At 36.9% G+C, this 15,614-nt stretch overlaps 1 protein-coding gene across 3 annotated transcripts in view; it reads left to right on the top strand.

Annotated features, from left to right (window-relative positions):
- Positions 1-15,265, top strand: part of LOC127955938 (zinc finger protein ZFP2-like) — a 108,253-nt gene extending 92,988 nt beyond the window's left edge. For 2 of the 3 annotated variants that reach the window (XM_052553611.1, XM_052553610.1), the window contains exons 2-3: positions 1,295-1,703; positions 12,927-15,265. In XM_052553611.1, the coding sequence (XP_052409571.1) occupies positions 1,400-1,703; positions 12,927-14,488 (1,866 nt within the window). In that variant the 5' untranslated portion in view covers positions 1,295-1,399 and the 3' untranslated portion in view covers positions 14,489-15,265. Of the gene's footprint in view, positions 1-1,182; positions 1,704-12,926 lie in introns of those variants that run through there. The other variant, XM_052553609.1, reaches the window with a different exon arrangement.
- Positions 15,266-15,614: the final 349 nt, after the last annotated feature.

The raw sequence follows: 15,614 nt of genomic DNA, 5'->3' as shown, positions 1-15,614 counted from the left end.
ACACAGTACAAATATTTACAGATGCATCCAAAGAACCAGCAGGTAAAACAGGTGTGGCAGTATACATTCCTAAATATCAAGTTATAATACAAAAAAGAACCTCAAACCACCTCTCAATCTTCTCTGCAGAGATGATGGCCATCATAATGGCACTACAGTGGGTAGAAGAAGTGAAGCCATATAAATCTGTTATTTGCTCAGACTCTATGTCCTCCCTAACTAGCATTCAGACTGGGAAACCTGCATGCAGACAGGATCTTTTAGATGAAGTTCATCAGATGATTTTCAGGATAACTCAACAGAAGCTAATATTACAGTTCACTTGGGTTCCAGCGCACACAGGTATTGAGGGCAATGAGAGGGCAGACGAGTTGGCAAAAGAAGCACTTAAAGCAGAACAAGTAGAAGTACAGGTTCCACTTAGCAAATCAGAATCGAAAACAATAATTAAAGATGGTATTCATAAACTCTGGCAAGATAAATGGAATAAGGGGGAAAAAGGTAGGCATTTATATAGTATTCAACAGAATGTAACTGTTAAAATGATCAGCTCATTTTCACGACAGGAGGAAACCTGGTTCACCAGGTTAAGGTTAGGACATACAGGACTGAACAGCGGCTTACACACAATAGGGAAACATGAGACAGGAATGTGTCCATATTGTACGGAAACAGAAACCGTGAAGCATGTACTTCTGACATGTAGGCAGTACTCTGAAAAAAGAGAAATATTTAAGAGGGTAACAAAGAACTCTATTACTTTGAGCAACCTGTTGAGTCTACCTGGAACACAGTATACAACCAAAGCAGTGATACAGTTTATAAAAGAAACACAATTAGCAAGAAGACTTTAGCCCAATTGTTTTTTGTTTTTTTTAGCTAGCTGAAGCTTGGGCTCTGATATCCTTTATATATATATATATATATATATATATATATATATATATATATATATATATATATATATATATATATATATATATATTCATTTATTTATGACTTCCCAATGTGATCACACCTCAATCCAATAGATGGCGGTAATGCACAAAGATTGCAAACTGCCAATAAAATTCACTGAAGAAGAAGAGGAAAGCACCATCCTCTTCTCGCCGCTTCTGTCTCCAGTCCAGCGGGTGGCGCTAAAACACATTCGTTTGTTTGATAAACACCATTAGACCTCAGAAGAAGAAGATTAGTTTCACCGCGCTCTCTGTTGTTTTGTCGTGGTGCTAGTTTAATACAAACTGTTAGAAATATTGTTTCTGTAAGTGGAAAAATACAGTTTTTGAATCAGGTCATTAAATGCCTGTAATATTCTCATCATCACAGTCGTGACTAAGTTTTGAATCAAGCAGGAAATTCTGGAGGAATATCAGCTGAACTGAGATCTGCTGTGAATATGGAGTTTGTTAAAGAGGAGAGTGAGGAAAACACGAGTGAAATAAAACAAGAGGAATCAGAAACCTGGAAAATAAAAGAAGAGGAACCAGAAAACTGGAGAATAAAAGAAGAGGAACAAGAAATATTGAGAATACAACACGGGGAACCAGAAATATTAAGAATAAAACACAAGGAACTAGAAATATCGAGAATAAAACACGAGGAACCAGAAATATTGAGAAAAAAACACGAGGAGTCAGAAACGTGCAAAATAAAAGAAGAGGAATCAGAAACCTGCAGAATAAAACACGAGGAACAAGGAGGTAGGTTTTATTCTTCAAAAAGTCATTAAAGACAAATGTGGTACATTCACAGATCCTTTGTGTAAAGATAAGACCTTAACTATCATTACATTTTCTAAAATCCATGTTTCAAAGTTCTTATGGAAATGTGACTGAACTGACACTGAGGATATTTAATTAATTAAACTTTATTTTTGTGTTTTGGAATCATATAACTATCGAATAACTTTAAAGGTTATTTTCTCATTATTTTAACTTTTTTTTTTGAACGCTCAGATTCCAGATATCTTCCAAATAGCTTTATCTCGGCCAAATATTGTCTCATCCTAACAAACCATACATCAATGGAAAGATTATTTATTCAGCTTTCAGATAATGCATACATCTCAAAACACATACAGCACACAGTTCATTGTCACAACATAGAAATAAACTTGTTCATTCTAATGTCTGATCTGTAATCAGTGATTTCTGATGTGTAATTATTCAAGTTCAGTCAGATTTTATTTGTCTCAAATGTTAATGTTTCTGTGAGTGTGTGAAAAATCAAGCCAGTCACCAAACTAAACATTGTTTCTCATAAAAGCATGAATATAATACATTATTTAAATTGTTATATTTAGGGCTGCAACTAAGGATTATTTTGGCAATCTATTAGTTGGCCGATTATTATTTTATTTTTGTTTTTTCAAAAAGCCAAATTTTCTTTGTCTTTATTTTGACAAACACTTTTTTTTTAAATTCTGACAAATGTCTTTCAAACAAACATGCCAATTTAACGCTATGAAAACATGCAGTACATAATTTATTAGACCACCTACCATAATAAAAAGAGAAAGTGAAATATTTTAGGAATCTGTCAATAAAACTGTTTAAATCTAAAATTTTTATTGTCGTTAATTGGGCAAATAACAAACTCAAACAAACAAATAGTATTTATTCACGTGATAAAAGCTTGTATTCTCACTGTCCTTGTTTAGGTATTTTTAGGGCCCAAGCACCAATGGTGCGAGGACCCTCTTGGAATTGCTCCGTTTATTATTATTATTATTATTATACTTATTCTCCAAAATGAATCGCATGCTCAAAGTCATGAAACTTTGCACACACCTCAGAACTGGCAAAAATTTAAGTCTGATATGGGTTTCAGAGGTGTGTGTGGAAAAATGACTCGATAGTGCCACCTAAACACTTTTAACGGAGTGTACCTCGAGCTGTTTCACGTACATGTACAAAAAACAGTACACACATGTAACACACCAATAGCTACAAAAAAAGTCTCTTGGTACGAAATCCGAATCCCAACAGGAAGAAATTTTCTGCAAAATTGGTGTTGTTTTTGCCATTTTCAGGGGTTGTACTTTGACGAATTCCTCCTAGAGATTTATTCAGATCAACAACAAACTTGGTCAGTGTAATCTAAAGCCCTTTGCAATGTAAAATTGCGAAGATCTTGAGGTTTCATTAAAGGGCGTGTCCATGGCGGCCTGACAAATTTCGATGTTTCGCCATGAAAAAGGAAGTTGCTGTAACTCAGGGTGTACTCACACTAGGCACGGTTGCTATGAACCGGGCCCGAGTACGATTGTCCCCCCTCCCCACTCCCTCTCTGGCCTGCACTCACATATAGGGTTTCAGCATTCGTGCCGGAGCACGCTTACGTCATTATGGTGCGACGGTTTCGGGATAAACAGGAAGAGCGGCTCTCTCTTAACACAATGGAGTGCATCGCTCTGTTTTCTTTGTGGATAATTTTGTGTTGTTTGGTCCACAGCCTGTTGTTAAACAGATGTGTCGCCTTAGTGACGCGAAAATTTTCACGTAATCGTGCTGCTCGTATGAGGATGTTTGCAAGGACTTTGCAGTTTTTAGTTTTTATGCGTTTTGCACCTCTGCCGTAGACCAAAGCGACCCTTTCCCTGCCATGTTGGTTTTGGAGCGTCGCAAAACCGTGATGCAAAGTGTCCTTTTCCGTGCTCCGGCACGGTTAGCGCTCACACTGCATTCGAACCGCGCCCGAGTCCAACTGAACCGTGCCCTGGCCCACCTCTTCCAAGCGGGCCAGGGCCGGCCAATCGAGCCGCACCCGGGCACGATTCGGAGCACTCACACTAGTCAAATGAACCGCGCTTTGGTGGTCAAACGCACTCGGGCACGGTTCAAACTGGCAGTGTGAGTACACCCTCAGACATACAATGTCCAATCTGCCCCAAACTTAACATGTTGGATAAGAATTCGTCTCTGTATAGTTCATGAATGCAGTGTTTCTGTCATTTAGTCATTTAGCAGACAATTACAAGTGAGGACAATGGAAGCAATCAAAATCAACAAAAGAATGATGTACAAGTGCTATAACAAGTCTCAGTTAGCTTGACAGAAGACATAGCTAGGGCTTTTTAAATAATATAATAAAAGAAAACAGAATGGAAAAAGAATAGAGCAAGCTAGTATTAGAAGTCTTTTTGCTTTTGTTAGTTGTATAATAAATGAAAAGAAAACATAGAATACAAAAATATTAGTAAGGTTGTTTTTTTTGTAAGAAAACAAGCAGCAAATTAATATAGTGAAGCTTAGAAGGGACATGTTTTTTTTTAAAGAATAGAATTAGAATAGAGAGTGCTAGAGTAGGAGGGTCAAATAAAGATAGTGTTTTTAGCTGATTCTTGAAGATGGCTAAGGGGTCAGCTGCTCGGATTGAGTTGGGCAGGTCATTCCACCAGTATAGGCCATAAGGTGAAAGAGAAAAAAAGTGGCTACAAAGTGATTTTCGTTCCCACACCTGGGCACTACTTTTTAAATGTATTTTTGCATAGACAACACCATATTGGACTTTTATGTTAAAAGTTCTCAGCAAAATATCCTGCAGTTTTTTGTCACGATCCATAAATGTGTATAATTGTGAATAAAAGAAAATGAAAATCTTATGTTGCTGGTTTTGCTTATAACTTTATTTATAATCATTTAATCAACACAAAATATATCTTAAACTGACCATAATACATGTACGTTTACATTTGAGAAAGATATTTGTGCATTATATACTTAAGTGTGAATGTAGACCATAAAATACGGAAATTTTGTACAAAATAAGCTTCAAATTCATGGATAGGCACCAAGCAAAATGAAACATACACATTGTGAATTTATCAAAACTGTAATGTATTATACATCAAACTATTCAGTAGGTACTGTGTAAACAAAGAAACATAAAGAAGCAGCACACTTTGGCCCAGGCTGGCTGAAATTATTCAAAATGTGACCACACCCCCCTTAATTGTGAATAATGCCAAAAATGAACAATTCTACAACAGATTAATTGCAGCTTAATATCATCTTAAAATAATGCACAGCACATTTTTACTCATCAGTATCATCCCTATCACTATCATCAGAGCCATCATCCCATGTAGCTCTTTCTTTTGTTTCCTGGGAAACATTTGCACAGTTTTGGCACCGACAAAAATCAGTACAAGACAGTCTTGCAGACATACAGGAACATCTTCCAGTCTCACATTTGCCTTGCTTGCAACTGCAGTGGACTACCTGCAACACACTTTCAGGGGCAGGATTTCTAGTCATCCAGGTCACTGTTAACTCCCCATCCTCGAGGTGCCATCCATTGCCAACGGGTGAAGGGGCACACATTATACCTTTCAGAGAATGTCTCATTATGGCTGCTTGATAGTTTGCCCTTTTGCAGTGTTGGTGCAGGGCGTCACTTGTCGGGGGCATGTATAGTTCTGGCAAAGCAGACGATGCCATGCAGAATGCTTTGTATCTTGCATCGTTAACATTTTCGGCAGAGGACTGCCCATACAGGTGGCACACATATTTGCAAAGAATGTCAAAGGTAGACTGGTCCAGCTTAGAACTACTACCCAGATTTCTAAAAGCATTCAGGTATTCCTCTTTCTCACAAGCAATAGAAAATGCCTTTATTTTGCCTTTGCCATAAAAAGCACTTGTAGAGTCACAACCTGAGAAGGTATGGATCCCAATAAGTGCCAGACACACAGTGGTACCAAGAGCTGATGACACCTTAGCTAAATCAATGATCCTTGTTTTGTTGCCAACCCCTGTGAAAAAATACAACCTACATGGTAAATCTGGCTGCAGACGTAAAGCAATTACTGCCACATCAGTATCAGGGCTCTTGATGACTACAGTTTGATGTTCATGTGAGGCATGTTGTGCATGTAAAAACAACCTGGTGTCACATTCCTCATGATCACATGTCCGATCTTCAACAGAACTGAGAGTCAAAATACAGCATTTATTTTTTAAAAAAAACCCTGGCACCTAAACGAAAATTTTCATTTTGGGGTGGAGTATCCCTTTAAACACTTGTCTTATCCCTTTAAACCATTGTCTTATTAATATTGCATCACTGTATAAAGGTCTATTTTTTTCGTAATCTCACAATGAAAAAAAAAAACATTGTGCTTCTGTAAAATAAAGAACTCAAATGGTAGAAAGTAACAGCCTATTTGTTTTATCTAAGTTAAAGCCCCTTTCACACTGCGATTCTGGCAAATACACGGGTAATGTGTCCTGGCAATTGTTCCCGGGTCACTAGATTTTGCACTTTCACACTGGCAGTGATTACCCAGAATATGTGCGTGCTTTCACACACAACCCGTAAAGGTCCTGTCACGTGACATCAGGGCGTGACGTGTAATGTATGAGTCAAAAATGTTAGGCATGTTGACTTTCACTGAAGCTGGAGAAGGAACTCTGTGTCAGCGCGGAAAGTGAGGAAGTAACTGATGCCTCGTTACAGTTTGCACATTTTTTTGTCGCGAACATTGATCTTCCTTCAAAACACTTGGTAAAAGAGTCACACGATAAAGTGCATCATCACCTACTAGTGTTGTCAAAAGACCCAGTACTTCGGTACCAAGTCGGTACTAAAAAAATGAAAAGTAATGGTACCAGGTTTCTTTAAGTACGGTGGTACCGAGGACCCGGTCAACCCGGTTCTTGACGCATACAGCCCTATGATTTCCATGAAGCAGAAAATGCGGACAGAATCTCAAAATCCATTAATGAACATGAAACTTACATTTTAATATGGAAAGTCATGGAATTTGTCAAAGTTAGCACAAATTAATCAAATTAAATCTCCATATGGACCAGTATCTGTAAATGTTAAGTCGCAAAAGTTGGTTGAAATATGAATCCTACATGTTCTGTGCGTCTCTGTGTGAATAGATGAATGGTTTACTACATAGACTGAAGCGTGTGATGCTTGCAGTAATTTCAGCATCTCCCGTTTAATGAGGACATAAATACATAAACAGCATCATCAGAAATGTTCATCATCAGAATGAGTCACTTCACAAACATTTGACCTTTTCATTTGAGTAAAACCTTTGTCAAAATAAAAGTTCATTTTAACATAAAGGCATTGTGCTGTTGAAAAAATTAATATAACTTTATTTTTTAAAGAAATAAATCACACAATATTTCTTCCATGTTTTAATTTCAATAGCAAATCCTCTTTATGTACCAAAAAATAAAATGTTTAAATTTCATAATTCTATTACTTGTAGAAAAACTTTAAACACAATTGTAAATTACTATAAAGAATGGTATTGGTTTTATTTTTAGTGATAGTTTTTTATTTATTTTTATTAGCATATTTTTGTGTTTTGTTCTGGTACTGAAATTGTTACCGAGAACCGTGGTTTTTCACTGGTATCGGTACGGAATACTGAAATTTTTGAACTGTGACAACACTAATCACTATGACAATGCATTAGATCTGGCTTTTTTGTTCACAGCGCTCGTTCTGGGACTGAACCTGTCAATGTTACTAGGTCCCCGACCCTGGATCAGCCCCGGAATCAATCCAGGGACGTGTTTGCTTTCACACAGAAGGCGACCCGGCAATGTTCTGGCAATTTGCTGGGTCCGACGTGCAGTGAAAAGGGGCTTAAGTGTATTGCAAGAATGTATTCCTTGTATGTACACATGTTCTGCAGATTATATATATTTAACATAATATAATAATTAGTGGTGGGCCATTATCAGCGTTAACGTGCTGCATTAACGTGAGACTCTTATTGGGCAATTTAAAAAAATATCGCCGTTAATCTATTCTCAAAGTTGGGTTGGGAGCTGGGTCTATACTAAGCAAGCTATGATGACTTTCACCTAGATATATTTTATATATCCGACTGGCTGAGGCCAGCCTAAAAAGATGCTCAGTACAGTTGACGGGCCACTGCTGTGCATCGTCACAAAAGCTTATCTTTTTCACATGTTTTTAAGCTTTCTCGCTTGTCGATTTAAACATTAAAGCATCTAAATACAACATGCGGAAAAGCTGAACAGAGTAGCTAGTTACTCCCGCGCGCTGTGTTCGGTGCACACGCGGAGAGTGAGCCGCGTATCACGGACAGCGACACTGAACCGTGCTCTCTTCTGCGAAGTTCTCCTTGAAGTCCCTCCTGCAACTGAATGAACAAATACAAATTGCAGTTTGTATTTGTATTTCTTTTTGAACAAAAAGATGTGAAAGAGCCCAATTCAGTACTCGCGGTGTTCTGTTGTTCAGGGCTCACGCAGAGAAAGGCATCTCAAAACGCTTGAACACCGAATTTGCTTATTTTTGCTCTTGTGCCGACAAATACATACAAAATATGTCCACCTTGGAAATTATGTTCGAAAAAAACTATCAGTTATTTTTTAATTGAAAGTAAACAGTTGAGGAAAAAAAATGGGATGTGTATTGTATTGGGTACGTTCTTCATCTCTTAAAGTGACCGCGCCTAATTAAGTTACTAGCTGCTGTAATGTTAATCCAAGAAAATTAAAATGAAAATCACTCACTACTCTTGACTGAATTACTTTGTAGTTTTAACAGTCAAACCCAAAATTATTCAGACACTAGATATAATTTTTGATATATATAGCAAACAAACTGTAATAATGTGAGAAATGTTGGGAGCCCGGAAGATAGCGGCAGAGTGATCGGTCGTGTTTTTCACTTCTCCCAGTCTACGTTCCTATTTAAATTATTTTCCAAATTTTCGTTGTTTGACATAGCCAGAGGCTCTCGTCAGGGATGCACTCTAAGTCCTTTTCTTTTTGCACTGTCGCTTGAGCCACTTGCACAGACCATACGCATAGATAAAGGTATCACCCCAATCACAATATGTGGAACCAGTCATCATATTTCGTTGTACGCAGACGATGTCCTTCTTTATTTAGGTAACCCATTGCAGTCCATACGTAACATCTTAACAATCTTTAGCCGCTTTGGCGAGATTTCTGGATATAAAATAAACTGGTCAAAGTCGGCACTTCTTCCACTGAATGACGCAATGAGAAACACAGCTCTACCCTCAGATATACCAGTGGTTCAGCAATTTAAGTATTTGGGTATCACGATTGGTGCTTCATTGCAGTATATAATTAAAACCAACTATGAGGGTATTCTGTCTAAAATTTCTTGTAACCTGGACAATTGGTTGTCACTTCCAAATTCTCTTAGATCACGTGTCTCGATTATCAAAATGAATGTACTACCTCGAATTAACTTTGTAAGTTCCATGCTGCCCTTGCCTCCTCCGTCCCGTTTTTGGGACAGGTTACAGAGCATAATCACCAAATTTAGCTGGCTTAACAGCTGCCAAGAAATTAGTTGCAACGAGATGGAAGTCTCCACATTCTCTTAATAAACAACATTGGGTTCTCACATTTATAGATGTGGTATATCTCGAATTGTCCACTGCACGCATTCATGGTGCAAGAGAGGACACCATCAGACTCTGGGCTCAAACTTTGGAGGAGCTCAAAGGTCTACTGACTTTAATTAAGGAGATTAACCCCCCCCAAAAAAAAATTTATATTATTTTGTATGTTATGTTTTGTTGTGAGATTTTTTTGTCCTTGCTGTTGTAATGGCTGAATGTTGTCTTAATCATTTTGTGAGTTGAAAGACATCAAAACAATAAAAAATTGATTAAAAAAAAATAATAATGTGAGAAATGTTGAAGGTGTCCGAATAAATGTAGGTTTGATTGTATATTTCATTTTTGCATTGAAGACTATCCAGTGCTATTTTAATTATTTGGTTTCTGTACCTTGACACCTAAAAACTTGAAAAAAAACGTAAACATTGTGTAAGTAGCACAAATAAATAAAAATAAACGAACATACAAATTAAACAATTTCAAACAGGGCCCACAGCTACGGCCCTGCTCAAGCCTGTTTCACACATACTCCGTCTGCAGTGCGTATGCAGTCCATGATGCATTCTTGAAACAGGAGATGAGCCCCTTTTCTAATGCACCACCTAGCTTGATAAACCCCTTCTCAAAGACTTACTGTTTGTCAATTTTATTCGGGTAGCATACATATTCTGACTGCCTTCGGCAGAATTCGAATGAGCCATTTTAATCTAGATTAATCTAGATTAACCATCTCAAGGCAGGCGTTGCAGATTTGCAACAGTAAAGTAACTAGAAACCTTATTACTCCAGATACATATTTTATGTATCTGGAGTACTAAAAACTTTACTAAAGGTTTCTAAAGTTACTAAGTTACTCAAATTTAATTTGAGCCTGAGAGGGTTAATTATAAAATCACAGTGAAATTAATCTAGATTAAAAAAAATTATCTATGCCCACCACTAATAATATTTAGTATTTTCACATCTAGGTGGAAAAAAATATAATTGTACTACTGTCTGTTCAAAATAAACTAAAAGAAACCAAGCATAGTAGATTAGTTTATTGTTGTTGTTGTTGTTTTTTGTTCCATGGTTGATGGAACTGCATCAATCATCCATGTGAATGCAGCAATGGTGCGTAATGTGTGCTTCGCCTGTCTATGGTCTTCACCGTGAAACCCATTTTTTATAATTCTGTTTACATGTTTATTTACGTATGCGTTAATATACATCTAAAACTAATGTTTATTTTTTGAGCAACTGGGATGGTGCCCTACTGCGTACTCTGTGTGGGATCGCAGGACTGGACATAGACATAAATAACTGGATGTCGCAGCAAGGGAAATGCTAATATTCATGTTTTTAGTCGATGGTTTAAGCTAGATGGTTTGTGTTGGATTGGTATCAGACTTATGTATTGGATTATATTTTTTTCTCCCCTCTGATCTCCGATCTAGTGTTCTGGGCAAGAATCTGCACGATACCGATGTCGTGGATCGGATTGGGACATCCCTAATTGTTATCACGGGCACTTCTAAATACAGTGAATAATTATATATTACAAATTCATAACACTGCTGTATGCTGCTTGAAAGAGCATGTTTGCTCTGATGTAAACAAGCATGCATAAGAAGCACATGGGGAACACAAGAGAAAGAAAGCACATTCACTCTCTGACAACAGATGGCGATAAACTACAGAAAATGCAGCCCTTACCCTGGAATCCCCATAAATAAAGCAGCTGTGCTACTTTCTAAAACTAATTTAAATAATTTGAAATAGCCATTCAGATTTGCTATGGTGTTTATCACAGAGCCAAAAACTTAAATATTTAGACTAGGCTACTTATTTAAAAAAAAAATCCATTTTAATCTGGACTACAACATGCCTTCATTAGTTAACATCAGTTAATTCATTAGTTAGCACAAATGGCAAAAGACAAATTAATCTGAACATTAATTAATCTTAGTTATACCAATATTTAATATCATGTTGGTAAAATCGAAAGTTGCAAATGTGTTATTTAATGAGCTAACATGAACTAAGACTTTCACAATGAACAATAGCTACATTTGCTTAGTTATTCATCTTTGTTAATGTTAATGAATTAACTAAGATTAACTAATGAGGTCTTATTGTAAAGTGATAGCTATGGGTCTTTATAGTTCTTTTGTACTTTATATATTTTTCTGTATTGCTTTATTGTATTTAAAAGTTCGGTTATTTTTGTTATAAGAAAAAAGTTATATAATCTTGTTATACTACATTATGACCACTTATATATATATATTAGGGTTTAATGGTACGTGTATTTGTACCGGACCGTTTCGGTACAGGGCTTTCGGTACGGTGTACTTGTGTACCAAATGATGGAATGCAATATTTTATGCACGGAATATAAGTACATTTTCGAGTTTTCCAAACGAACATATTCAGAACATGTTCAGTGCAAATCCCGCCCTGCAGCTGATTCTAAGGCCGGCGACACACTGGATGCGTGGCGCAAGCGTCTCAGCTGCATGACGTGTCCGTTTTTTAATTTGGCTCCCATGTTAACAGGTTAGAGCTTTCAGACTGCCTGCGTGAGATGCACATCTTGCGGAAAACGTGTGCATGCTAGAAATAGAACCGACGCCTATTTTTCACGCGACACGCAATCGTGTTGGAAGCGTTTCCAGGCAAAATAGAATAGGAAAATATGTTTATATGTCATTTTGTACACAAATACATGTTAATTCATGATACTTTGATGTTTGAAAGTCTATAGGTAAACAAATTCACATTTAAATGAAATTTAAAAAATAAATTAATAATTATCGATTTTCAAATATTGCACCTGTCAAACATAGTCTATTTTGCCGTCAATACTGTTGACGGTGTCCTTTATCAGTAGGCTTTATATTTATGCTCAACTTGAAGTATAGATGATGTTGTCGTGAAGACAAGATCCTGGTCTGTCGGCGGTCTCTCTCTCACCTACAGTAGCAGCAGCGCATACAAGCTGGGATTGGTAATGCTGCACTGTAATCATAGTTATTTATTATATTTTATGATATTAGTTTGAGACTGAGAGTACTTTATTTAGTGGAGAACTTTGCAGCAGTATTTTATTTCTTTTTATTTTTTTTTAATTTTATATTTATTAAAAAGTATTTTTTAAAAGTGTATAGTAATAAACAACCTGCAATTTTTTGTTTGCATTTCTTTCCCTTACTGTACCGAAAATAAACCGAACCGTGACTTTAAAACCGAGGTATGTACCGAACCATGATTTTTGATATACCATGATATATATATAAACAAAATTAGTAAAGATCTGCAACCGCCACAGCCCTAGTGATAGTTTTATATTTCTTGTTTTAATACAGCTCAACGACCTTGGGTTTCTTATTGACCCCAAAGAACAACGATGCTTCAAAAAAATAACATTGTGTGAATTTTATGTTTAGAGTTGTCCCCATTAAATCTCAAAACAAAAATGTTAATTGTGTATTTAGACGTTAAACATTGAATGGGGTCACTTTTATGTACAAATTAACATGAATCATTTTTACTTTTATTTCAGAGTTCATTGAAGAGAATGAAGAATCAAGTGAAGTTGAAGAGAAAAATCATATTAAAACTGGAGGAAAACCTTTGAGTTGCTCTCAAACCAAACAGAAAGAAATAAAGAAAAAAAGAGTCAAGAAATCGTTCACCTGCACTCCGTGTGGAAAGAGATTCACACACAAAGCAAGTTATGGGCGTCACATGAGAATTCATACTGTAGAGAAACCTTTCACTTGTGATCAGTGCGGGAAGAGTTTCAAACAATCAGCAAACCTTAAGAGACACATGAAGATCCACACTGGAGAGAAACCGTACACATGTGATCAATGTGGTGAAATGTTTTTATGGGCTTCACTTCTTAAGAAACACTATAAATTTCATTCAAAGGAGAAACCACATTCATGTACTTTGTGTGGTAGGAGTTCATTGAATCTACAAAGTTTAAAAGAACATCAAAAAATACATACTAGTGTGAGAGCGCACATGTGCTTTGAGTGTAAAAAGACGTTTAATTCAGTGAGCAATTTAAAACAGCACGCTAGGATCCACACTGGAGAGAAACCTTATAAGTGTTCACACTGTGACCAGAGATTTAATCAATCAACACATCTGAAAACACATGAGATGATTCACACTGGAGAGAAACCGTATAAATGTTCACACTGTGACAAGAGATTCAGAGATTCATCACGTCTGAAAACACATGAGAGGATCCACACAGGAGAGAAACCGTATAAATGTTCACACTGTGACAAGAGATTCAGAGATAAATCAAGTCTGATAACACATGAGAGGAGCCACACAGGAGAGAAACCGTATAAATGTTCACACTGTGACAAGAGATTCAGAGATAAATCAAATCTGAAAACACATGAGAGGATCCACACTGGAGAGAAACCATATAAGTGTTCACAATGTGACAAGAGATTCAGTCATTCATCACGTCTGAAAACACATGAGATGATCCACACGGGAGAGAAACCATATAAATGTTCACACTGTGACAAGAGATTCAGAGATTCATCAAGTCTGATAACACATGAGAGGATCCACACTGGAGAGAAACCGTATAAATGTTCTTACTGTGACAAGAGATTCAGTGATTCTTCATGTGTGAAATCACATGAAAGGATCCATAATGGAGAGAAATCTTTTAAGTGTTCACAGTGTGACCAGAGATTCAGTCATTCATCAAGTCTGAAAACACATGTGAGGATCCACACTGGAGAGAAACCATATAAGTGTTCACTTTGTGACAAGAGATTCAATTGTTTATCAAGTCTAAAAACACATCAGATGTTCCATATTGGAGAGAAACCATATAAGTGTTCACACTGTGACAAGAGATTCATTGTTTCATCACATCTGAAAATACATGAGAGGATTCACACCGGAGAGAAACCTTATAAGTGTACACAGTGTGATAAGAGATATAGTGATTCATCAAGTCTGAAAAGACATGAGAGGATCCACAATGGAGAGAAACACTATAAGTGTTCACACTGTGACAAGAGTTACATAGATTCATCAAGTCTGAAAAGACATGAGAGGATCCACACTGGAGAGAAACCGTTTTAATGCACTGTACGTGGGAAGTGTTTCATTCAGTCATCTGTTATACACAGTTATACAAAAAAAAACAATCACAGTAAGGTCCCGTACACATGGAGACACATTTAGCTGTATATGGAAATATTTTGTATGATATATGTGTTTTGTCCAGGCAGATCCAGCATTTTGGGAGAGTGAAATCACTATTTTTTTAAAACCAGGACCCAGAGTGGCTGAATCTAAAAATTACACCTTTGCATTTTCGTGTGTACAGCCAATCCGTATATTTTGTGAAACGATGTCATGGAAGATCATGTGACCCTTCGGCAGCAAAGCAGTCCGTGATCAAAAGGGGCTGAGGGCTCAGATGCAGCGGGCTTCCTCAGAGCAAATATTTCCAAGTAGATCCCCTCACTGAAAGGCTGTGACATCATGATTGACTGGGCACATTGTGTGTATCATGGAAGGAAAAACTCAGTTCAGCAATGTACTCTCATCTTCCTTGTACTTAAGATGGCATGACAGGTCAGCGATCCTGAAAGGTGTTCGGCAGGCATATCCGGTGAAATATACACAGGGAAATGTCACGCTACTATGTTTTTTCTTGACTTTAGTCCAGCCACAACTACCAAGAGAAAGAGCTTTAATCCAGTCTTTCCCAGTTTATCTAAAATGTTAAACTACCCAGAATAAAACTTGCCATGTGAATTATATTATTTATCCTTTCAAATTAAGGCTCTTACTATTTGGGCTGATCCTCAATCTAAAGCTTCACGGAGAGCAATCGAAGCTGACAAGGTTAAACCACATAAGCTCCAAAATATTTTATTTGCTGGCACAGGAAATAAAAATGATAAACATAAATTTTGCCCCTGTTGCAGCCAATTCTATTAGGATCTGGAAAATGGTGGTACGCCTGATCGGAGGACCTTTCAAATTTTTAAACAACACATCCTTATGGCAAAACTTAAATTTTTCATGTGGAAAACGGCCAATATGTCCAGCCTTCTGGGTCTGAATGGGGCATAAACACATGCAATGACTTGTATGATGACCAAATAATCATTTCAAGAACTGAGAACTAAGATTTGTTTACCAGCATCATATTTAGTCTTATTTCAGTTACGCTCTGAATGAATGAATACATTTATTT

The sequence above is a fragment of the Carassius gibelio genome, chromosome B4 (assembly GCF_023724105.1).
Source record: "Carassius gibelio isolate Cgi1373 ecotype wild population from Czech Republic chromosome B4, carGib1.2-hapl.c, whole genome shotgun sequence".
In the NCBI taxonomy this organism is placed as follows: domain Eukaryota; kingdom Metazoa; phylum Chordata; class Actinopteri; order Cypriniformes; family Cyprinidae; genus Carassius; species Carassius gibelio.
Note: the sequence above shows the minus strand (reverse complement) of the source record. Positions and strands in the feature narration are given on the sequence as shown.